Source organism: Octopus sinensis, linkage group LG2 (assembly GCF_006345805.1).
Source record: "Octopus sinensis linkage group LG2, ASM634580v1, whole genome shotgun sequence".
NCBI classification, from domain to species: Eukaryota; Metazoa; Mollusca; class Cephalopoda; order Octopoda; family Octopodidae; genus Octopus; species Octopus sinensis.
This window is the reverse complement of record NC_042998.1, coordinates 68,885,072-68,909,576: the sequence shown is the minus strand read 5'-3', so window position 1 is coordinate 68,909,576 and position 24,505 is coordinate 68,885,072. Positions and strand designations below refer to the sequence as shown.

Sequence of the window (24,505 nt, the reverse complement as noted above, 5' to 3'; positions counted from 1 at the left end):
TGTGTTTTTTAAAAAAAATATTATTTAAGTATTAATAATATTCGGTTTAGTTCCATTGTGTGGCATCTTGGACAGGTATCTTCTGCTAAAGCCCCTGACGATTTGGTAGAAACTGTGTAGAAGCCTATTGTATATATTGTTTTAACATCTACTTTTCCACTTTTCCATACTTGCATGAGTTGGCCAGCGGTTATTCAGGCAGATTTTCAACAATTTCATGCCCTTTCTGTTGCCAACATTATCATCATCATCATTATCATCAGTTGTCTGATTTCCATGCTGGCATGGGTTAGATGGCTTGACTGGAACTGGTAAGCTGGAGAGCTGCACCATGCTCTACTCATCATCATCGTTTAATGTCCGCTTTCCATGCTGGCATGGGTTGGACAGTTTGACTGAGGACTGGTGAGCCAGAAGGCTGCCCCAGGCTCAGTCTGATCTGGTAAAGTTTATACAGCTGGATGCTCTTCTTAATGCCGACCACTCCGAGAGTGTAGTGGGTGCTTTTACTTGACACTGGCATGAGGGCTAATCAGGAGGTTCTGGCAGTGACCACACTCAAAAGGTGTTTTTTACGTGCTACCTGCACAGGAGCCAATCTGGTGGCACTGGCAACGACCACACTCAAATGTTGTTTTTCACGTGCCACCGTCACTTGTTCTGGTAAGGCGATGCTGGCAACAATCAATCTGTGGCTCTGGCAACGATCACGCTTGGATGTGCTTTTAATGTTCCACTAGCATGAGTGCCAATCAGACAGTGCTGTCATTGGCCATGTCAGCGATTTTGATTTGATTTCACTTGCCTCAATAGGTCTTTGCAAGCAAAGTTTATTGTCCAGCCAGACATGTTTTCGCTGAGTATTAGAAATGACGGACACTGTTTTTATGACAGTGATACTCGTTTACAACTATGATACAATATCAAAATAAAGAAACACACACACCATGAGGGTTCTTTCAGTCTCTGTTGACCGTATCCACTGATAAGGCCTCAGTTTGCTTGGTACTATAACAAAAGACATATCCTAGGTGCTATGCATTGGAACTGAACCTGAAACCATGTAGTTAGGAAGCAAGCTTCTTAACTACACATATTTTCAATATAGAAACATTCCCCCTTGTTACATAAGTATTGTGCTCTTGAAAATCTTACTGCAACAAAGCAAAATATACTTTCCTATTGAATCTATGTTTATTAACTCTCACATTACAAAAACGTCAATGAGGAAAATATGTTTTGCATCCTAGCTTCTGTGCTGGTGACACATAAAAAGCATCATTCAAGTGTGGTCAATGCCAGTACTGTCTGACTGGCTCCTGTGCCGGTGACACATAAAAAGCACCACTCAAGCATGGTTGTTGCCAGTGCTGCCTAACTGGCTCCCGTGCTGGTGGCATGTAAACAGCACCATTCATGTGTGGTCAGTGCCAGTGCCGCCTGACTGGCTCCCATGCTGGTGGCACATAAAAAGCATCATTCAAGTGTTGTTGATGCCATTGCTGCCTGACTGGCCCTTGTGTGGGTGGCTTGTAAAAAGCACCATTCAAGCGTGGTCGATGCCAGTACTGCTTGACTGACTCCTGTGCTGGTGGCATGTAAAAAGCATCCACTACACTCTCGGAGTGGTTGGTGTTAGGAAGGGCATCCAGCTGTAGAAACATTGCCAGATAAGATTGGAGCCTGGTGCAGCCTCCTGGCTTGCCAGTCCTCAGTCAAACCATCCAACCAATGTCAACATGGAAAGCAGACGTTAAACAATGACGATAATAATGATGATGATGAACTCCATGATTTAGCAACATTTCCATGACTCTGGAATATTTACACTATTTACATTTGACGGATATTTGTCCTCATCTTTTTTGTTAACACGTTTCGGCTGATATATCCTCTAGCCCTCATCAGATGTCTTGGGGAAATTTTGAACCTGGGTTCCCATTCCTAAGGTATTTTTTGATGCTATTATTATTATTATTATTATTATTATTATTCAGGTCACTGCCTGGAATTGATCTCGGAATCTTGGGGTTAGTAGCCCGCACTCTTAACCACTATGCCATATGCCCACAGGTGTGTAGCATAGTGGTTAAGAGCACAGGCTACTAACCCTAAGATTCCGATTTTGATTTCAGACAGTGACCTGAATAATAATAATAATAACATCGAAAAATACCTTAGGAATGAGAACCCAGGTATATCAGCCAAAGAATGCTGGAGGGTATATCAGCTGAAACGTTAACAACAAACAAGATGAGGACAAATATCTGTTGAATGTAAATAATATAAATAATGAACTTAATGCTTTGTCTGGTTTAACAAACCACCTAGTATATTGGGTGCTTTTAGCACTGTCCATTCTGCTGCAAGCACTTGGGTTAGATTTCCTCCCTTCCGCTAGTTCCTGATACCCTGTTAAAGGTCAAGGATATTGCCTTCCCACCTGACTAAAATGATAAAAATAAACGAAATTCTTTTACATCATCATCATCATTATCATTTAACATCTGCTTTCCATGCTGGCATGGGTTGGATGGTTTGGATGGGTCTGATATGATCTGGCAAGGTTTCTACAGCCTGATGCCCTTCCTAACGCCAAATCTTGTTTTATAAAGTCTTTTTATTTTATTTTATTTTGTTTTATTCAGGTAACATTCTTGGTGTTATTCGTGATTACCGTCGTCTCATTAACACATTCCGTCTCATGAGACGAGCAGGTTACATCAGTGAGTTTGTTTCGGTCTATCCCAACCATAAACACAGGTGTGTCTATATTGCAACAGATGGTGGAAGATTGTGCAGGTGAGTAGTTTCCTTATATTCAGCTTAGATAATTTCTGTGTGTCATCATCATCATCTTTTAATGTCCACTTTTCCATATTGGCATGGGTCAGATGGAATTTGCCTTGGCAGATTTTTTTTTATGGGTAAATGCTTTTCCCCGTCACCAATCCTCCTGTTTCCAAGCAAAGTAATATTTCTCTGTGACCAGACGCAGAAGACTGGAAATAAATAACATCTCTTGTATGACAGTGATGCTCATTTGCAACCATCACGTGATGTCAAGACAAGGCCGCATGTGCATGCATGCACACACCTGCCTGCAGTGGGACAGAACCCAAGACTGCAAGGTTAGGAAGCAATGTTAACTACCCAGCCATGCCTGTGCCACTGTAAAAGTAATCTCCTGGTGAGCTGAGTCTGCAACCCTTGTTTCATTTCCTGGTTATGATGATTTCATTTTGGTCATCCTGTTTCTGTAAAGAAGTAGTTTACAAAGTAAGGGTTTATTGTAAATTCAACAATACTCTTTTGCCATTGGTCCCAACCAACCATGGCAGAAGACAGCAGCAGTCAGTATCTGCTTCCCAGATATTGGCAATGTAAATAATCCTGTAACTGTAGGGTTTAAGGGATTGTGACCTTTAGATAATGGGGCTGCTGTGGGAGTGATGGTTGGTGTAATTTCCATAGTCCTGGTTAAACTACTGTATTTTAACATGTATAAAGAACCCTTTTTTGTCAAAAATATAGTTAAAAAATATTGGAGTTTCTTATACATGGATAGTGTTATAATCCATGTATAAGAAACTCCCCTATTTTTTTAACCTAATTTTTTAGCCCTTACAAAACCGTTTTTCCAAATTTTAAGCCCCCAGAGTTAGGGGGTTCCTTATACAAAGGGTTCCTTATACACATCAAAATACGCTACTTGTAGTACGTGTGACCTCGTTAAATTCCTTGCAGTATTTAGTTACCTCCCTTTACCTTCTGAGTCTAATTGCACTACTGTCACCAATGTTTTTCGTCCTTTAGGGGTGGGGTAGTCAGATTATATGTGAGATGATAAAATAAGTACCAGTCAAATATTAGGGTTATTAGGCACTTATTATATTCCCCCTCCCCACCTCCTTCAGCAGTTTTATTACATCTGTTTTGTGGTAAGAGTCATTGACAACCCTGGGGGATTGGAAGAATGGACTCTTATAAAGAGTAGCATCTTGGTTGAGATGAGAGGTTCAGTAGGAGTCGTAAGAGTCGGTGTGTTAGTTCTGCATTGAACTCGTGCTGAACCCGTAAGTTGCTGTAATGGTAGGTGTTCAAATTACTGTGTGGTGGTCCCATCGCTAGAATGTTGTAGGGGTTTGATTTTCATCATTGTTTAACGTCTGTTTTCCATGCTGGCATGGGTTGGACGGTTTGGCTGAGGTTCATTTATTTATAATACTTATTTACTTATAACTCTTGAGAAAACCTGTTCAGTCAAGTAAAACCAATATTGTAGCTGTGGCCAGTGCCCCCTGACTGGCTCCCGTGCCAGTAGCACATAAAAAGCACTATCCAAATGTGGCCAATGCCAGTACCCTGTAATTGGCCCCTGTGCTGGTGGCACGTAAAAAGCACTATCCGAAGGTGATCGATGCCAGACCTGCCTGACTGGCTCTTGTGCTGGTGGTACATAAAAAGCACTATCCGAATGTGGCCAATGCCAGTACCCTGTAACTAGCCCCCGTGCTGGTGGCACGTAAAAAGCACTATCTGAACGTGATTGAGGCCAGTGCTGCCTGACTGGCCCCGGTGCCAGTGACATGTATAAAGCACCCACTACACTCTCAGAGTGGTTGGTGTTAGGAAGGGCATCCAGCTGTAGAGACTTTGCCAGATCAGATTGGAGACTGGTGCAGCCACTGGCTTTCCAGACCTCAGTCAAACTGTCCAACCCATGCCAGCATGGAAAATGGACGTTAAACGATGATGGTGATGATGATGACTCCAAGAAAGCTTGTCAGGCCATTGAGTGTTCATTGTTTGAAAGACTTAAGGAAAAATTACCTTAGGTGGAAACAGGTGAAGATTGATGCCTTAAAGAGCATCTGACCATAGAGAAACCTCTCTCAACAAAGAATCTTCTGACCCATGCAACCACAAAATATGTAGACATTAAACAGTGATGGTGATGATTTACTATTTTGACATGGTACACAACTAGCAGACCACTATTTTAATTAGTGACATGAAATAATTGTAATAAATGTGTTTCTTCATTATTACTAAATTTTACACTCTAAGAATTTTACCTAAGTTTGGAATATTTTATAATTGAAATGGTTGACTTCTATTTTCGCAGACCTTACATCATTGTCAAGAAAAGCATCCCTCTGGTTACCAATAAACATATTGAAGAACTTTCTCAAGGATTTCGGTAAATATTGTTCTATTGTTTCATAAACCTACAGCAGTACACACCTGATACAATCACACAACACGTAAGCATACAACTCGCACATTGTGTGTAAGCAGTACCTAATACTTTATTCTATTGGCCCCTGAAAGGATAAACAGTAAAGTTGACCTCAGCTGGATTTGAACCTAAAACATTTTATCTAGTGCCCTTGTAATTCTGTAAATCCATCACCCTCTTATTACTGCTAGTGGTGATGATGATGATGGTTTTCTTGCATAGACATCTCTTTATCTTTTACTTGTTTCAGTCATTAGACTGTGGCCATGCTGGGGCACACCACCTTGAAGAATTTTAGTTGAATGTATTGACCCCGTTCGATCTCAAGTCGAACATTTTGACTTATTTTTTTTTTAAGGCCTGGTACTTTTTCTATCAGTCTCTTTTGCTGAGGTGCTAAGTTATGGGGACATAAACACACCAACACTGGTTGTCAAGCGTCGATATCATCATCATCATCATTATCATCATCATCATTGTTTAACGTCTGCCTTCCATGCTGGTATGAACGGAACGGTTTTACAAGAGCTGGCCTGGCATAAGCCTGCACCAGACTTCTGTGAATGTTTTGGCAGGATTTTTACAGTTGGATGTGCTTCCTAACACCAACTACTCAGTAGACTGATATATTTGCAGGAGTGGCTGTGTAGTATGTAGCTTGCTTACCAACCTTGTGGTTCTGGGTTCAGTCCCATTGCTTGGCAACTTGGTCAAGTGTCTTCTACTATAGCCTTGGGCTGACCAAACCCTTGTGAGTGGATTTGGTTGGCGGAAACTGAAAGAAGCATGTCGTATATATATATATATATATATATCTATATATATATATATATATATATATATACTAGCACTATGACCCGGCAACGCCGGGTCATAGTGCTAGTGCATGCATATACAGCTGCGTGCGTGCACACATACACGCGAGTACTGTCCAAATCTCCGACCAATCACATACAGCTAGCTGGCATTCAATTGGCGTATCAAGTTTCGGGCATTTCGATTGGGTTTTGGATAGAAAATTCACAAAAAAGTCACTTCTACTGATTTTTTAATGGCTTTTTTAATGCACGCACGCATGCACAAACAACGGACCTCCTTCTGTTTCTGTCTATGAAATCCACTCACAAGGCTTTGGTCTGTCTGAGACTCTGGTAGAAGATACTTTCCTAAGTTGCCATGCAGTGGGACTGAACCCAGAACCATGTGGTTGGGAGTCAAACATCTTACAGCCATTCCTGACCAGAAGTTTGTTAGTTGGATTGACTCCAGTGTTTGATTTGTATTTTGCCTTTTATCATCTGAAGGCCAATAGAACAGAGTTGACCTCAGTGAAGTTCAACTGCAGATTGTCGTCAAATGGAAGAAGGCAGTCTGATTCCCTGACAAATAATAAACATGCATTTACCACCAGTATTTTATTTTTTAAATCCATGCTGGCAGCACGTAAAAGATTACTGTGCTGGTGCCACATGAAAAGCACCCAGTACACTCTGTAAAGTGGTTGGCATTAGGAAGGACATCCAGCCATAGAAACCATGCCAGCACAGGCAATTAGAGCCGGGTGCAGCCCTCCAGCTTGTCAGCTCCTGTCAAACCATCCAACTCTTGCTAGCATGGAAAACGGATGTTAAATGACGATGATGATGATGTTGTCCTTTACCCCTTTTGTTACCATATTACTATTGAAATTCACTGCCTGTGTTTCAGTTAATTTACTCCTATACTTGTTTCAGTCATTTGACTGACTATGCTGGAGCACCACCTTGAGTCGAGCTAATCGACTCCAGGACTTATTGTTTGTAAGCCTAGTACTTATCTTATCGGTCTTTTTTGCCAAACCTCTAAGTTATGGAGTTGTAAACACACCAGCATTGGTTATCAGACACACAAACATATACACACATACATATATATACATATATACGATGGGCTTCTTTCAGTTTCCGTCTACCAAATCCACTCACAAGGCTTTAGTTGTCCTGAGGCTATAGTAGAAGACACTTGCCCAAGGTGCCATGCAGTGGAACTGAACCTGGAACCATGTGGTTCATAAGTAAGCTACTTACCACACAGCCACTCCTACGCCTATTAAAATATCTGTCATTTATTAACTTTGTGTTTGGAACATATAAATTAACATGAAATTTTGGTGGAAGGTTTTAATTTAGATAATTTAAAAACACAATTAATTTCATGGAATGCAGGGGCTCGAAGCAGTTTGGCATAAAAAAAAAGGTCAAGCTGTGATCTACAAATCAGTTGAAAATAAACAAAAATTTGTTTATCTCAGTTTCAACTGAAATATTGTTGAATTTAAAAGTCTTCATAATATTTGAAAGAAATTAAAAAATTCTTTGTGCTTTTGCCATTTTTTCAGGAGTTTTGAAGATTTCCTGAAAGAAGGTCTTGTGGAATATCTTGATGTGAACGAAGAAAATGATTGTATGATTGCGTTAAATGAAGGCCACATCAAAGAGTAAGTAAAACATTTGTCAGTGGTTTTTGTAGCTGCAGTCTGTTTTTATAATTGTCAATGTGAAGGCACATAGCCTAGTGGTTAGGCAGTTGCACTCATGGCTGCTAGATCATCATCATCATCATCATTTAATGTCTGCTTTCCATGCTGGCATGGGTTCGATGGTTTGACTGAGGGCTGGTGAGCCAGAAGGCTGCACTAGGCTCCAATCTGATCTGGTGAAGTTTCTACAGCTGGATGCTGTTCCTAACGCCAGAGTATGGTAGATGCCTGATGGAGGGTATTCATTTGGTTGCAGTTTCCAGCAGGTGAATGTCTGAGCAAGATAGGCATTCCAGACTTGTGATGCAAATTCCAAGTGTGGCTGCACCATAGCCACATACATCCTTAAATAGATAGCTGAAGAGTGGCTGGCAAAGGTCTTGCTGAGTGATGCCAAGACACCCTCAGCCTTCTTGACAATTTTAGAGATGTGCTTTGTCCATTGCAAATTGCTGCTGCCCAGGTCATTTTCACAAGAAGACTTCTTGATATTAGTGTTGTGGAGAGAGTATGTGGACACTGGTTTTCTTTTTTCTCCCAAAATGCATGGTGGTACACTTGTCCACAGCCAGCTTGAGTTGCCAGTCCATGATGCATTGTTGTATTGTGTCCTGGTCTGATTGCAGGAAAGATCTATAGTGTTCAAGATCTGTCCTTTTTATCTCAAGGTACATCATGATGTCATCTGCATATTTCAGTACTGTAGCATTCTTTAAGTTGGCATCTATGTCATTAATGTATGCAACAAACAAAAGGGGACCAAGAACAGATCCCTGTGGTACACCAGATGACATCTCAGGGTGAAGAATGCTGTCCTAGAACCGTGACTACCTCTTATCAGCTGAGAATGGACTCCAACCAGTTAAAAAAGATCATTTTTCACACCCATTGCAGAGAGTTTTGCTATAAGTCTTTTGTGTGGCACAGAATTAAAAGCTTTAGCAAAGTCAAAGTAAACAACTTCCACCCAATGAGCCACCATCAGTGACCCGGGTGATGTCTTCAAGAAGCTCAATAAGTTGATCACAGCAGCTGGAGTTAGGGATAAATTCAAATTGCAAGGGCCAGATAAGGCTGTGAGAATTCCAGAAGTTCCAGAGTATTTCTCTGACAGAGGATTCCATCAGTTTGGCAATGCAACTAATAAGATTGACTGGACAATATGTAGTCGCCCTTTTCGAACATAAGAATGACACTGGTAGTTTTCCACTGCTCCATTGTTAAGCACCATTGTTAAGACAGAACTGAAAGAAGAGTGAAAGCTGGTGCAGAAGAAAGTACCAACAACATTTGAGAAACAGGTACATAACACCATCAAGACCAGGGAGAAGCATAGGTGTGGAGTGAGTCAGTTTGAGGGAAATGAAATGAATACTACTTTAAGACTGATCATATTGTTGGGTTTCAGTGATTGAAGACATTTTCTGGTGAGTGTGATGGGGTGGTGAAGGTGAATTTAGGCAGTTTTATTGTGTGTGTATGTGTATGTGTATGTGTGTGTTTGTTTGTGCAGTGGGTAAGTGAGAATAAAGTGTTGTAAACGTGGACTATTTTTCAGCAGGATTTACTACTTATATGTCTTGGGTTGGAAGATTTCACAAAGTTAGAGGCGAGGAAAACTGTCTTCAATGTAGAGGAAGTAATTGGGAGGAGCTTGGAGAGCCTTAGAGGCAGCTGATAAATCAAGTTAAGAGAGGTGGTGTGATGCTGGACTTAGCGGGTTTTACATATGCACAGTAACCATATCTGAGTGTGTTATTGCTGTTTGAGCTGATGGTGGGCCTCTACTGGTAAACCTTTTCTCATCAGCACTCTTTCACAAACACTGATATCATGCAGAGGGGAAGTAGAAGGGAAGTGGTGTATCAGAAGACAATCATTTCTTTCTTTTGGCACCATGTCCAGAATATAGGACACGGGCAATCTTGCCCTGCTACAATTCTCTGTTCTTTGTTTTCTGTAACAGTTTCACTTCCTAATGATTAATGCCTCTTTCTCCCAACCAGTTCTTCAAGCTTGACATCTGTAGCATCCTTCTCCTTTCTCTGCTTCTTTTCTCTTCAGTTTTTCCGGTCATTGCTAAATTCTTCTGACCCTCTTTCCTCATCACATGACCAAGAAATCTCACAAAACAGTTTTCTATTTTTCATAGCCTGTGTCATCACTTCTTCATTAGACATTTTGTCTGTTCATGCTCTCCTTGATTGTTTCCTTAAGAACCACATTGTCATTGTCAAATTGTCGACTGGGACCTTGTGGGAATCCTTGCAATACACTTGGTGAACTCTGCTAAAAACACCCAAGGATTTGATGTTGGGCCTGAAAACAAATGAAGAGCTTACTTTCTATCCCAGTTTGACTGAAAAACATTTCACATGCACGAAGCCAGCAGCTTGCAGATTGTGTTTTAATGGTTGTCATGAAATCGACCAAATGAGTACTTAGACTGGTTTTGAAAGTAAACTCCTCAAATAAGGTCTATTATGTTTTACTGTTAGACCAGCAGTGAAATGGTTTCTGCCCTCAAAACTTATGCCTGTTGTTTACAGGGTTGGGTTTCTTAGTGAGGGTGATGTGGTTAACAAGTTTCCTTTGTTGTGTAGTTTTGGGTTCAGTCCTACTGCACAGCAACTTAGGCAAGAGTCTTCTTATCTTCTACTCTAGCTCTGGGTCAATCAGTGCCTTGTGTGTGTGAATTTGGTAGATGGAAACTGTGTGGAAGCACATCATAAATGATTGAGTTTGTGCCCCCGATCATCATTTGACAAGTGTTGGTTTGTTTATGTCCCCATAACTTAGCAGTTCAGTAACAGCGACTGATAGAATAAATACTAAACTTAAAAGCATAAATATTGGGGTTGATTTGTTCAACCAAAACCTTTAACCCTTTAATGTTCATATTAATCTGTCAAACCTAATGCTTATTTGTTCACGTTCTTTTGAATTATTCAGGTTCAAAAGGTGTGTCCACAATATTTGCTTGTAACTTTGTTAATTTTCTACATACAGATTTGAAATTTTGTTAGTGGGTGCTTTTTATGCAAGTGAATTATAGTTATGCCATTTTAGTTGGTCTTGCTGGTTAAATTTGACTTTTATCATCATTGTCGTTTAACGTCTACTTTCCATGCTGGCATAGGTTGGATGGTTTGACCGAGGACTGGCAAGCCAGAAGGCTGCACCAGGCTCCAATCAGATCTGGCAATGTTTCTACAGCTGGATGCCCTTCCTAATGTCAACCACTCTGAGAGTGTAGTGGGTGCTTTTTACATGTCACTGGCACAGGAGCCAGTCAGGCGGCACTGTCAATGACCACACTCGAATGGTGCTTTTTACATGCCACCAGCATGAGGGCCAGTCAGGCGGTACTGGCATCAACCACACTCGAATGGTGCTTTTTATGTGCCACAGTAAATTTAATTAACAGATATAAAATGCAATAACATTATGGATAAACACTAAAATTGAAGTTCTTAATGCATCTTGCCTGTTTGATTTGTTACTAAAATTGTCCCAGATGGCAACCACCAACAATTTTGCCACTTTTCAAGATGAGGAACATTAATTTGAATTAATTAAATACAGGTGTAATTGGCACAAGATTTTATTCTTTCTCGATGTTTTATTAAAGCATTTTCATTGAAAATAAAGTACAAAACTATTTTACTAATCAATATACCAGTGGCTATGTACTCTTATACAATTTAATGAATATATTTACATAACAGAATGCATCAAATAAAAAAATGGAGGCAAAGGTAAATACAGGTGTGTAACATACTAAAAATTAATTAATATGTATTTCTCACTTTCACATTATTTGTAATAAAATTAAAGGAATATATAATAGTATTATTATGAAATAACAAAATATAGTTCTACTATATATCCATTGTGAAACTGTCCAAAGCACCTTTTACACAAGGGCACTTTGCAAAACAAACACATAGATGAGGTCTCAACCTGATTATCCTTTTGCAGTTTTTCTTTTTTGCAGCTAACATAGACTGCAAGCTTTTTTCCTTTCAATTATTTTTTCCATTTTATGGAAGTCAATATTTTCTCTGACATCTACCTCAATTAATTTTGCTTTTCTCCCAGTTCTGTGCTTTCTGGAAGAAAAGCCCTCACATAACTGCGATGCAATGTCAACCTGAAATTTCAAACGGTTGTATTCCTTTGGTGGCAGAGGTACCTTGTAGATTTTTACATAACCAATATATGAATTAACTATAGTTAGACATAATGTTGGTTATGATTGTATTTCAGGCTACAGCCATTATCCAATTTATGAATCTGTATTTATTTAGTCTGAAACAAAAAAACAAAACACTCTAAGCTTTTATAATGATGTATAATTTTCATATCTTATCACATTTATTGATAGTTATCAAAGCCCAAGACATTGGTTGCCTTAATTTCAGGACACCTTGTGTATACACAAACACGTATGCACACACACACACACACTTACATTATCATCATCATCATAGCTGTAATACCTATGATCATAAGTCTACTCAATCAGGATTGGCTGAGGGCTAAACAACTGCAACACTGAACATGGTTCAGCCACTCCTACTTTGCATTTGAGTGGTTTGCAGTAGGAAGGGCGTCCATCTGTAAAAATATTCCTTTCCACAAATACCATTCCTTTCTCTCTCTCTCTTTGGGAAATGGATTTAAAACATTTCCTTTGGTTATAGTTGAATTCTTTGTGTTTATTCAAGACTATTAATAGAAGAGACACAGAAATGGTTTCTGTTAGTTCTGCAGAGCCATGCCAGATTGGTATTTCCAGCTATTGAACCATCTGTTAATTAGAGAGAGAGAGAGAGAGAGACAGAAAAAACTTCAGCTAGAACTGGTAGTTTTGATCTGCTAGAAATAGTAGATAAATCCTGCTCAAATCATTTATTACCAACTTAGAAAGGAAGGACATTTTGGGTAATGTGGCTTTTACAGTTCTATATTTTAAAGTTCTATATATGCCCATGGGGCATATGGCGTAGTGGTTAAGAGCATGGGCTACTAACCCCAAGATTCCGAGTTCAATTCCAAATAGTGACCTAAATAATAATATTAATAAAAATAAAAAAAAAAAACTGAGCAAGTATAAAGATCTTGAAATAGAAATGAGCAAAATGCAGAACCTGAAGACTAAAACGATACCTGTTGTCATAGGTGCCCTGGGAATGATAGTAAAAGGGGCTGATTGTTACCTAGCTCAGATACCAGGAAACCCCAAAATGGCAGAAATTCAAAAGATAGTGCTCATGGGAACTGCCCATATCCTACGTAAAATACCGTCTATGTAATCTCAAATTTTAAAACAAGCACATAATTTTCTTATGGTTTCTTAAACATTCTCTAGAACAACACTATACACAAAACCAAATATATGGCATCCTAGGCATAACACCAACATGAACTTCCAACTTGTTGTCTCTTGAGGTCTCTGGGTGAGACTTGGAGCCAAATTGTACAAATGCAAAGCAAAAGTCAATCATGAAATAATAATAATGATAACAACAACATCGAAAAATATCTTAGGAATAAGAACCCAGGTTCGAAATTTCTCCAAGACACCTGATGAAGGCTGGAGGGTATATCAGCCGAAACATTGTGTTAACAACAAACAAGATGAGGACAAATATCCATCAAATGTGAGTTTTGTAACACTTTGTTTGGATGAAAAAAACCAAAAGAAAATGATGAAGTCTGGAACAACTTTGATCACAAGTCTGCTGGATCAAGGATGACCTGGGGCTAAACAGCAGCAGCAGCAACAACAACAACAACAGTGATGACAACAGCAACAACAATGACAGTGATAACAGTCTCTGTGTACTGCTAGCAACATCATCATCATTGTTTAACACCTGTTTTCCATGCTGGCATGGGTTGGACTGTTTGACTGGGGACTGGCAAGCTAGGAGGCCACACCAGGCTCCAATCTGATCTGGCAGTGTTTCTACAGCTAGATGCCCTTCCTAATGCCAACCACTCTGAGAGTGTAGTGGGTGCTTTTTGTGCCACTGGCATGGGAGCCAGTCTGGGGGTACTGGTATCGGCCACGTTTGGATGGTGTTTTTTATGTGCCACCGGCACAGGACCAGTCAGGTGGCGCTGGTATCAACCACATTTGGATGGTGCTTTTTACATGCCACCGGCACGGGGAGCCAGTCAGGTGGCACTGGCAACATTGGATTGTGTTTCTTTGCGGGACCAATTTATTGTTATATGGTACCATTCTGGCATGGATTGGATGGTTTAACTGGATCTGATGGGCATAAGAACTGCATTATGCTTTAGTGTCTGCTTTAGCATAGTTCGTATGGCTAGATGTCCTCCCTTATGCCAACCACTTATACCAGGTGCTTTTTCTGTGGCACCAGCACTAGTGACGGTTACCATGCTGCTTGCAAGACTACAAATCCTGTGGCGATTTGCTGTACTTGACAAGAAGTAAAATCACCATCTTCCACACCTACAGGCTTGTCCTTTCAGGTGCCAGTGTCACATAAAAAGCACCTGTGCTGGTGCTGTGTAAATGCTCCTGTGTTGGTCACACATGTAGAGCATCCAGTACACTATGTTAGGTGGTTGGCATAAGGAAGGGCATCCAGCCATAGAAACCATGCCACAGCAGACAGTTGGAGTGTGGACAGTTTTGCTAGCCAGCTCTGTGTCAAACCATCCAACATATACCAACATAGAAAATGGATGTTAAACGATGATGATGAGGAGGAGTAAAAGTGTTAGAGAAAGGACCAGAAGAAAACAAGGTGCCCAGACCTTTTCAGGCTGCCACCCCCTTGACACCCAGGCTACATTCCTGGCGCCCCCACCCCAACTAACCATCACAAACATAGACCTCTTTCTGAAGCAAATTCAAAGCAACTGTATTTCACAAATAAAACTTAACCTAATGAACCCATTATTTTGTAGTTTTTACATGAATTGCCACCACATTATTGCCCCACTTTTTACATGAATTGTTACCCCATTATTGCCCCACTTTTTAGATGAATCACTATCTCATTATTGCCCTACATTTTTCATGAATCGCTACCCCATTATTGCCCCACTTTTTAGATGAATCGCTACCCCATTATTGCCCCACTTTTTAGATGAATTGCTACCCCATTATTGCCCCACTTTTTACATGAATTGTTACCCCATTATTGCCCCACTTTTTAGATGAATCACTATCCCATTATTGCCCTACATTTTTCATGAATCGCTACCCCATTATTGCCCCACTTTTTAGATGAATCGCTACCCCATTATTGCTCCACTTTTTAGATGAATCACTATCCTATTATCGCCCACTTTTCTTCAACACCCCCCTTGGAACTTTCCACTGCCCTCAGGGTAAATACCACCCACTTTGGGAACCACTGCTCTAGAGGATCCACATGGCTACACACATTTTAGAAGAGAGAGTTTGGTGGGGTGTAGCCAAAGTGGAGCAAGAAAGAGACTGAAATGGGGTGGTGAGATGTCTGGGTGGCTCTTCAAGGTAAGAAGTGTAAAGAAATGAATGGGGACAGGAACCAGGAGAGTGGGTGTGTGGTGGTTGGGAGCTTATCAGGTAGAAATATGTCCAATGGTAAGAGTCCACTGTTTTATCTCAGGTAACACATTAAACTGTATCAGGTGTTGAGGATCCAACTTGAGATTTCAGGAGTTTTTGGAGGTGGCGTGGGGGGGGGTGGCGGGTATAGAGTTACCTCTAGGCCAAATCTATTGCCCTGGGGTGGTAGTACCTGTCAAGGCCTGCAAATGGTAGTTAATTAGGGATGAGGTGTTTGAATGCCCCTTAAACTATGAGGTGAGTAGAAGTGAATGGGGACAGAGGAAAGCATAGATAGACTCTTATGAGGCCTGGTCCCTAAACATGACACAGAGACCCAGTAGTGACACAGTCTCCATGCCTCGGCGTTAAATAGGCCCTGAGCCTCAAGGGTAAGCTTGAGGGAGTAGGTGACTAGCAGAGTAAACTGCAAGCAAACAAATGGAAAGCAACAGGAAACCGATGTCATATTGTTGTTCCCAAGATGATTCTTTAGACTTTGTCATCGAAGTCCATGGTTGCCAAAGTCTGTAGCCATGGCACATGAAGAGAGAAATTGAAAGCAGTAATGTATTTATTTCATTAGAAATATGGGTTCGAAAAACTTTTCAGTGTCTTTGTTGGCATAGAAACCTTAAATATTGTCATCTTGTGACCATCAAGCATCCTGTCAGTCTGGTCAGTTGTCTGCCCTTGACATAAGTCCATACAGTAATCCCTCGCCATATCACGGTTTATTATTTAAGCTTATGTTGATTCCTCCGTGGTGTTGTTTTGCATTTCTAATAAATAAATATATACAGATTATAAAAATAAGAATAAAAAAAATACAGGCGTAGGAGTGGCTGTGTGGTAAGTAGCTTGCTTATGAACCACATGGTTCTGGGTTCATTCTCACTGCGTGGCACCTTCGGTAAGTGTCTTCTACTATAGCCTCGGGCCAACCAAAGCCTTGTGAGTGAATTTGGTAGATGGAAACTGAAAGAAGCCCGTCGTATATATGTGTGTATATATATATATAAAGAGAGTTTACAAAAAAAATGAAAGACGAAGACAGGTGGTGTACAAAACAAACAGATGTATTAGTATAACGTTCAGGAATAGAAAAAGTCTTTTACGTTTTGAGCCTATGCTCTTCTACAGAAAGGGACACAGAAAAACAAGGAGAGAAAAAACATGTATGTATGTGTATATGTTTGTGTGTCTGTGTTTGTCCCCCCAACATTGCTTGACAACTGATGCTGTTTGGTCAAAAGAGACTGATAGAATAAGTCCTTGGGTCGATTTGCTCGACTAAAGGTGGTGCTCCAGCATGGCCACAGTCAAATGACTGAAACAAGTAAAAGAGTAGTGCAGTACTGTTTCTACTTTGTGGGTTTTCGTATCCCCTATGATAATCGAGGGATTACTATAGTTAATGGTTTGCTGTAGCCGTACTTATTTGCCAGTTTTTACAGAGTGTAATAGATCATTCATTGTTTTATAGTACCGGTGCCTTTAACGGCCCTTTAACTGTATTCTGTCCCCTCCTGTTCTTACAGTTTGCTGATCTCCTTATTTGTAACAATTATTCCCTTTCTTTCCCCCCCATAGCAGGTTTTACACACACATTCACACACATACGCACACACATATATATGCACACATATACACATACATACATATATATATATATATATATATATATATGTATATATATATATATATGTATATATATATATATATATATATATATATATAAATACACACACATGCACACATATATACATACAAACATGTGCATACATATACACATACATGTACATGCCTATATATATGTATATATATATATAAATAAAATATACATTCATAAACACACACATATACATGTACATGCCTTTGTATATGTATGTATGTATGTATGTATGTATGTATATATATATATATATATATATATATATATATACACACACACACATACGCACAGTGAGAGAGAGAGAGAGAGAATAGTAGAGAGTGTACCCTCTTACTGTATGGCTGTGTTTACAATCTTTGTGCTGGTAGCTGTGTTGTCACAAAGATGCTGAGACAGATAACAGAAATAATGGTATTGCTGACTATGAAGCTATGATACCCATGCATACATAGACATATATGACGCACGCACTCATATATATTTCTCAAATACATGCATACATGTATGTGCAAATTCAAATATATATACATATATATATACACACACACACACACAGATATCATCATCATCATTGTTTTAATATCCACTTTTGCAAGCTGTATATATAAATACGTACATACATAACCTAGTTAACCATTTCTTAAAGAGAGAGAGAGAGAGAGAGGAAGAAAGCTAGGACCCACCTCGGGCCCCTCTTTTCACTTTGATATTTCTGTTTCGCGTCTGTGTCAGCAAAGTAGAAGATATAGATTTTGCGTAAAGATAACTGTGTTAGGGTTTCGTTCTTCAAACAGATGACTGCATCATCATCATCATCATCATCATCATGACCATGATGATGATCATCATCATCATCACCACCACCACCATCTTCCATATAAAATATCTTTGAGTTTGTGTTACAGAGCTGCCACTGACTGGCAGGAATTGGTTGTTTAGAATATGGGTGACCAAACGAGAGACATTATTTTATGGGATAATATATCATCATCATCACTGTCTGGTTCCATAATCATCATTGTCGTCATCGTTATCTTTGGATTCATCATCATAGCATTCATTACACCACCACCACTATCATCATCAGTCATATATCATCTCAACTACTATCACCACTACCATCACCATAATCACCACAGCCACCCTCAACATCACCGCCATCACTACCCCCACCATCACCATTGCCTTTACGTCCACTTTTTCATCCATGCTGGCATCAGTTAGACAAGACTTGTACATGCCAAGAAAGTACTCTACAGCTGGGTGCCCTTCCTATCACCAACCCTTACATGTTTCTCTGTTCTTTCATATGATGGATATCTCAACAGCCTGATGTGTCTTAATGTCAGATGTAAACAATAACACTATCTAAGCCAGTGGTCCTCAACCACAGTTCTCAAGGCTGCATGCAGCCCTCAAACATCCTTCTGGTGGCCTTTGATGGTCTTTCCTTTTGAAATCTTTCTCGAATTGGTTTGTGTTTCACCTTTTTTGGATTGAATCCCCTCTCCTCACCAATCCAGGTTTTGGGATCTGGCCTGGATGTTAAAAAGGCTGAGAATTACTGAGATAAATAATGGCATATGCTTTATGCTAGGGCTGTGGAGTCAGTCAGAAGCAGTTAAGGGGTAGCTGGAGTTGGAGTCAGTAAAACTCTACTGACTCCGACTCACAATATCTTTATTTTTTAATATAAACCAGTTATAACATATAGGCCTTCTCAAAGTACAGGGGTATGTATATGCTTTATGAGATGTGTAGACCACAATCACTTAATTACATAAAGAGGAGTCGGAGTCTGAAGTGCAAGTAGTAGAGGAGTCATAGAGGTGCGAGTACCAGAGGAGTCGGAGTTTGAGGTGCAAGTAGCAGAGGAGTCGGAGTCCAAGGTGCAAGCGGCAGAGGAGTCCGAGTCCAAGGTGCAAGCAGCAGAGGAGTTGGGGTCCAAGGTGCAAGCAGCAGAGGAGTTGGGGTCTGAGGTGCAAGTATCAGAGGAGTTGTAGTTGGAGTTTTTTGTTTTGACTCCACAGCCCTGGTTTATACATGTAAACAATGTCAAGACACAGATGCGAAAGAACAAATACATGGTCACACACATGTGTGTGTGTGACACCTTGAGGCAAGTATCTTCTACTGCAGTCCTGGGCCAGCAAAAACCTTGAGAATGGATTTCGTAGATGGAAATTGAAAGAAACACATCACCCTGGAACACTATTAGTCACGACGGGTGTTCAAGTTGATCCGATCAATGGAACAGCCAGTTCGTGGAATTGACATGCAAGTGGTTAAGCACTCCACAGACATGCACACCCTTAATGTAGTCCTTGAATTACATGTATGACTCATTTTTGCCAGACACACAGACATACACACACATGCACACATACATTAACATTCTAGTTTATATTGTAAATGTTATCTTCTATTTTTGTCTTAAAGAGAAACAACCCACTTAGAAATTGAGCCGTTCACCATATTAGGGGTCTGTGCTGGTTTGATACCCTATCCTCATCATAATCAGTCCCCAAGGAACACCTACCAATGTGCTATGGGAAAACAGGCAATGGGTAAGTTGCTATTTTTTAATTAACTTTTTACTCTAAGGAATTATGGTGGTGAGCTGGCAGAATTATTAGCATACTGGGCGAAATGCTTAGTGGTATTTCATCTGTCTTTACATTCTAAGTTCAAATGCCGCAGAGGTTGACATTGCCTTTCAACCTTTTGGGGGTCGATAAATTAAGTACCAGTTGCGTACTGAGGTCGATCTAATCGACTGGCCTCCTCCCCAAAACTTTTAGGCCTTGTGCTTATTCTAGAAAGGATTATTATTATTATCATTATTATTTTTATTATTATTATTAAGGTGGTGAGCTGGCTGAATCATTAGCACACTGGGTGACATGCTTAGTGGTATTTCTGCTGAGGTCAACTTTGTCTTTCATCCTTTCGGAGTCATTGAAATAACGAACAGTTATGCACGGTGGGGGGGGGGGGGATGTATTCGACTAGCCCCTTCCCCAACAATTTTCAAGGCCTTGTGCCTAGAGTGGAAATGATTATTATTAAGGTGGCCGATGACAGTACTGCTTAATGGGCACCCGTGCCAGTGGCACATAAAAAGCACCATTCAAGTGTGGTCGATGCCAGTGCCGCCTGACTGGTCCCATGCTGGTGGCATGTTAAAAGCACCATTTGAGCGTGATCATTGCCAGTAGCGCCCGACTGGCTCCCATGCCGATAGCATGTAAAAAGCACCATTAAAGTTTGGTTGATACCAGTACTGCCTGACTGGCACACATGCCGGTGTTACATAAAATGCACCCACTACAGTCTTGGAGTGGTTGGTTTAAAGAAGAGCATCAAGCTGTAGAAACCTTTCTAGATCAGATTGGAGCCTGGTGCAGTCGCTGGCACTCCAGACCTTAGTCAAACTGTCCAACCCATGCCAGCATGGAAAATGGACATTAAACGTTGATGATGATGATTATATATGTCATTTGATGTCCACTTTCTATGTTGGCATGGGTTGGACAGTTTGACTGAGGTCTGGAGAGCCAGCAGCTGCACCAGGCTCCAACCTGATCTGGAAAGGTTTCTATAGCTGGATGCTCTTCTTAACTCTGACTGCTCCAAGAATGTAGTGGGTCCTTTTTACGTACTACCGGCATGGGAGCCAGTCAGATAGCACTGGCATCGACCATGCTCGAATGGTGCTTTTATATGCCACCGGCATGGGTACCAGTCAGGTGGCACTGGCATTTGCCATGCTCAATTAGTACTTTTTATATGCTACTGGTATGGGTGCCAGTCAGGCGACATTGCTATATGTATATACCTATTGTGTCCAGGGAGAGTCATTCTCAAATATGTTGTCTGTAATGTAGGTGAGAAAAAAGTAAATATATATAAGAGCCTGATTGGCTGCCATTAGTTTGTGCCGGTTGCCGTCGGAACCTTGTGTTCTTGGACCCCACACTGCCAATTTCCTCTGTAAAATCAGGATAACTGCCACCCGTTTGAGAAATAAGCCCTGCAAGATGGGGTGACAGCAGCAATGATTGTCATTGGCCATTCTCCGTGGTAACACCATCGTGGTAATGTCTGCAGGGCACTGTTGAACACTGCACTCCCTGCCCGTTTTCTGTTGTTTAATTTCCCCATTTTTCTTTTCCTTTGTAATTAAATTATGATTCGATATTTACATAAATAAAATTAACATTTAAAGTGTCAGGCTGTTGTGTTTAATGCTGATGTTGTCAGATTTGGAATTTTGTTGGTGCTCAGTTTATATGTCAACCAGCAAATGTTTACTTTTACTTGTGACTAGTGTATGTTATCGGTGTGAGTGTATGTGTGTTTGTTTAGCCTTGTACTGTATTATGACTATAGGTTTTCTAGTTTTACATGTGTGTGTGTTGGTGTCAAAAGCACCTGTCCACTCTGTAAAACGATTGGCATTAAAAAGGGCATCCGACTGTAGAAGACTTGCCAAATCAGATAATGGAACCTGATGCAGTTCCCAGCCTTGCCAGCTGCTGCCAAAACCATCCAACCGATGCCAGCATGAGAAGTGGACGTTAAATGATGATGGTGATGGTGATGATATATCATCGTTTAATTTCTGTTATCCATGCAGGCATGGGTTGGGTGGTGTGACAGGATCTGGCCAGCTGAAGACCTGCCAGGCTTCATGTTTGTTTTGGCATGGTTTCTATGGCTGGATGCCCTTCCTAATGCCAACCACTTTACAGAGTGTACTAGGTGTGTGCTTTTATGTATCTGTTTTTCTGTTTGTATTGCCAGACCCCCCCCACATGCAAAAACACATTACAACAGAGGTAGCCAGTTTTCTCTTGTTTTGTGTGCCAAATGATAAAGAACTAGGATGAGATATGGGCCACTGTCAGAGCTGACCAACCCATGTCAGCATGGTGAAACATCCGTGAAATGTTGGTGATGAGGGTGGTGATATTGGTGGTGGTGACGAGGGTATTGTAATTATATAAATGTAATTATTGCCTCTGCAGATATCATGCACAGCTGGTTCTAAATTTCTTTTGTATATAATCTATGTTGGCATGAACATGGCAGAATGGGTGTGGATACACGCGTATACATGTCGTGCATATAATACTGGCATATGCATGTATGTATATATGTGTGTGTGTGTGTGTACATATATTTGTTTATATATATATAGGTGTGTATGTGTTACTTACACACTCTTATCAATTACACATTTTATTGTTACTGTCTGTAAGTAATCTTGCTTATATATACATTTTAACGAACTTGAGATATGTGTGTGTGTGTGTGTGTGTGCGAGTGTGTGCACACATGCATATATAAACATACATACATACACACACTCACACTTGTTATAAACATTGTTGTTAAGTTCTGCAAATAATCTTGTGTATATACACATGTATGATGTATATACATTTTGACAAAACCCGACATTTTACTCCACCCCTTACTTACATTTATATTTCCCAGCATTGTTACATCATGTAACATATTTAGTACCTTGTTTCATTCTTTTTTTTTGTATATAATGTCACTACTTTACTTTTTTATTTTATTTTATTTTATGTTTTTAGTTGTTGTTTAGCCCCTGGTCATCTCTAATTAAGCCCAGTTAACCATGATCATCTGTTTTCGTACTGTGATGGTCACGTTCTCTAAAGTGTCGTTTGTTTTTTCTTCAAAGCAGTTGGAAGTAATTTAGGCTTTGGTTGCTACTTTTAGCCGGACAAGCACCCATATGCAGACTTACATATGTTAAATATCTGATGTGTTGAACACTTTCGTTACTGTATTTATTTTGAGATGCTCAGTTTCTCTCTCAATTATTCTTTGTTATATTTAACCCTTTCGTTACAAACCCTGCTGAAACCAGCTCTGGTTCTGTAGTACAAATGTCTTGTTTTCATAAGTTTTGAATAAAATCTTCCACCAAACCTTAGTCACAATTTATGTTCCTATCACTAGCTGAATGATAACTAAGTTATTTTACTGAATACTTTGTTATATTTAAAGGAATTGAAAGAAACACAGAGCATCTCAACAGAAATACAATAACGAAAGGGTTAAAATATATAATAGAGAAACAATTCTTAACTCTTTCGTTACCAACCTGGCTGAAACTGGCTCTGGCTCTGAGTACAAATGTCTTGTTTTCATAAGTTTTGAATTAAAATCTTCCACCAAACTTTTCAGCTGGGTTGCTGCACTCTTAAACATCTCAGAGGAATATGTCTTGCTTGTACATCTATTTTTGATAGTTTCTCTAACTGGTTGCTCTTTCGAGTGCTAATCTCTTCATAGAATATGTAAAGGGCATTCTATTGTGATGTGTCTAACTAGATGTTACTCTATTTGAGCTGTTTGACTGGACCATCATCATCATCATCGTTTAACACCCGCTTTCCATACAAGCATGGGTTGGACGGTTTGACTGAGGGCTGGCAAACCAGAAGGCTGCACCAGGCTCCAATCTGATCTGGCAGTTTCTACAGCTGGATGCCCTTCCTAATGCCAACCACTCTGAGAGTGTAGTGGGTGCTTTTTATGTGCCACCAGCACGAGGGCCAGTTTGGCAGCACTGGCATCGACCACTCTTGAATGGTGCTTTTTACGTGCCACTGGCATGGGTGCCAGTCAGGCAGTATACACTGTAATGTGTTTAAGTAGGTATTACACTATGTGATGTGTTTAGTTGGATGTTACACTGTGTAAAGTGTTTAAGCTGATGTTACATGATCTGATGTGTTTAACTACATAATAATTAAACACATCACAGTATAACATCTAAAAGCATTAAAGCGTAAAATCTAGCTAAACACATCACACAGTGTAATATGTGTTTAATTATTATGTTGTTTGATGTGTTTAACTAGATGTTACATTGTGATGTGTTTAGTTGTCATTTAGTAGGCCCTAATCTGATTTGGCAAGGTTTCTACAGCTGGATGCCCTTCCAAACACCAACCACTCCGAGAGTGTAATGGATGCTTTTTACATACCACTGGCACAGATGCCAGTCAGGCTGCACTGGCATTGTCCTACAGCACTAAAACAAAAATGTTTGCTTCTTAGCCTTCCTTTATGATTTATAGTTTTCATATTAAGATATCTGAAGCACCTGTAACCAGCCAAGCAGATAACCTAAACCTTGATAGTGTTAATAAGGTATCAACGGAGAATAAATTGGTAAAACCAATACAATGTGAATCAAAATCCCTTGCTATATTTAGTTGTGTCTCTTTATGTTCTGAGTTCAATTTCTGCTAGGGTCAGCTTTTACCTTCTATCTTTCTGGGGCTGCTAAAATAATTTCCTGTCAAATAATGGAGAGATGGGTGATAAAATAATACATTGTCCCCTGGACATTGTAGTCTCAAGTCCTAAGGCTCATAGGTCTGGTTACCCACTTTTCATGGCGTGTAGATGTTCGAGATTGCAGCATTCTCCTAGAATGTGATG

The 24,505-nt window shown here is 40.1% G+C and overlaps 1 protein-coding gene across 2 annotated transcripts in view; it reads left to right on the top strand.

Annotated features, from left to right (window-relative positions):
• Positions 1 to 24,505, top strand: part of LOC115228079 (DNA-directed RNA polymerase III subunit RPC2) — a 139,033-nt gene that overhangs the window by 57,908 nt on the left and 56,620 nt on the right. For both annotated transcript variants that reach the window (XM_029798751.2, XM_036513923.1), the window contains 4 exons: positions 2,649 to 2,802; positions 5,129 to 5,203; positions 7,620 to 7,718; positions 19,454 to 19,581. In XM_029798751.2, the coding sequence (XP_029654611.1) occupies positions 2,649 to 2,802; positions 5,129 to 5,203; positions 7,620 to 7,718; positions 19,454 to 19,581 (456 nt within the window). The remainder of the gene's footprint in view (positions 1 to 2,648; positions 2,803 to 5,128; positions 5,204 to 7,619; positions 7,719 to 19,453; positions 19,582 to 24,505) is intronic.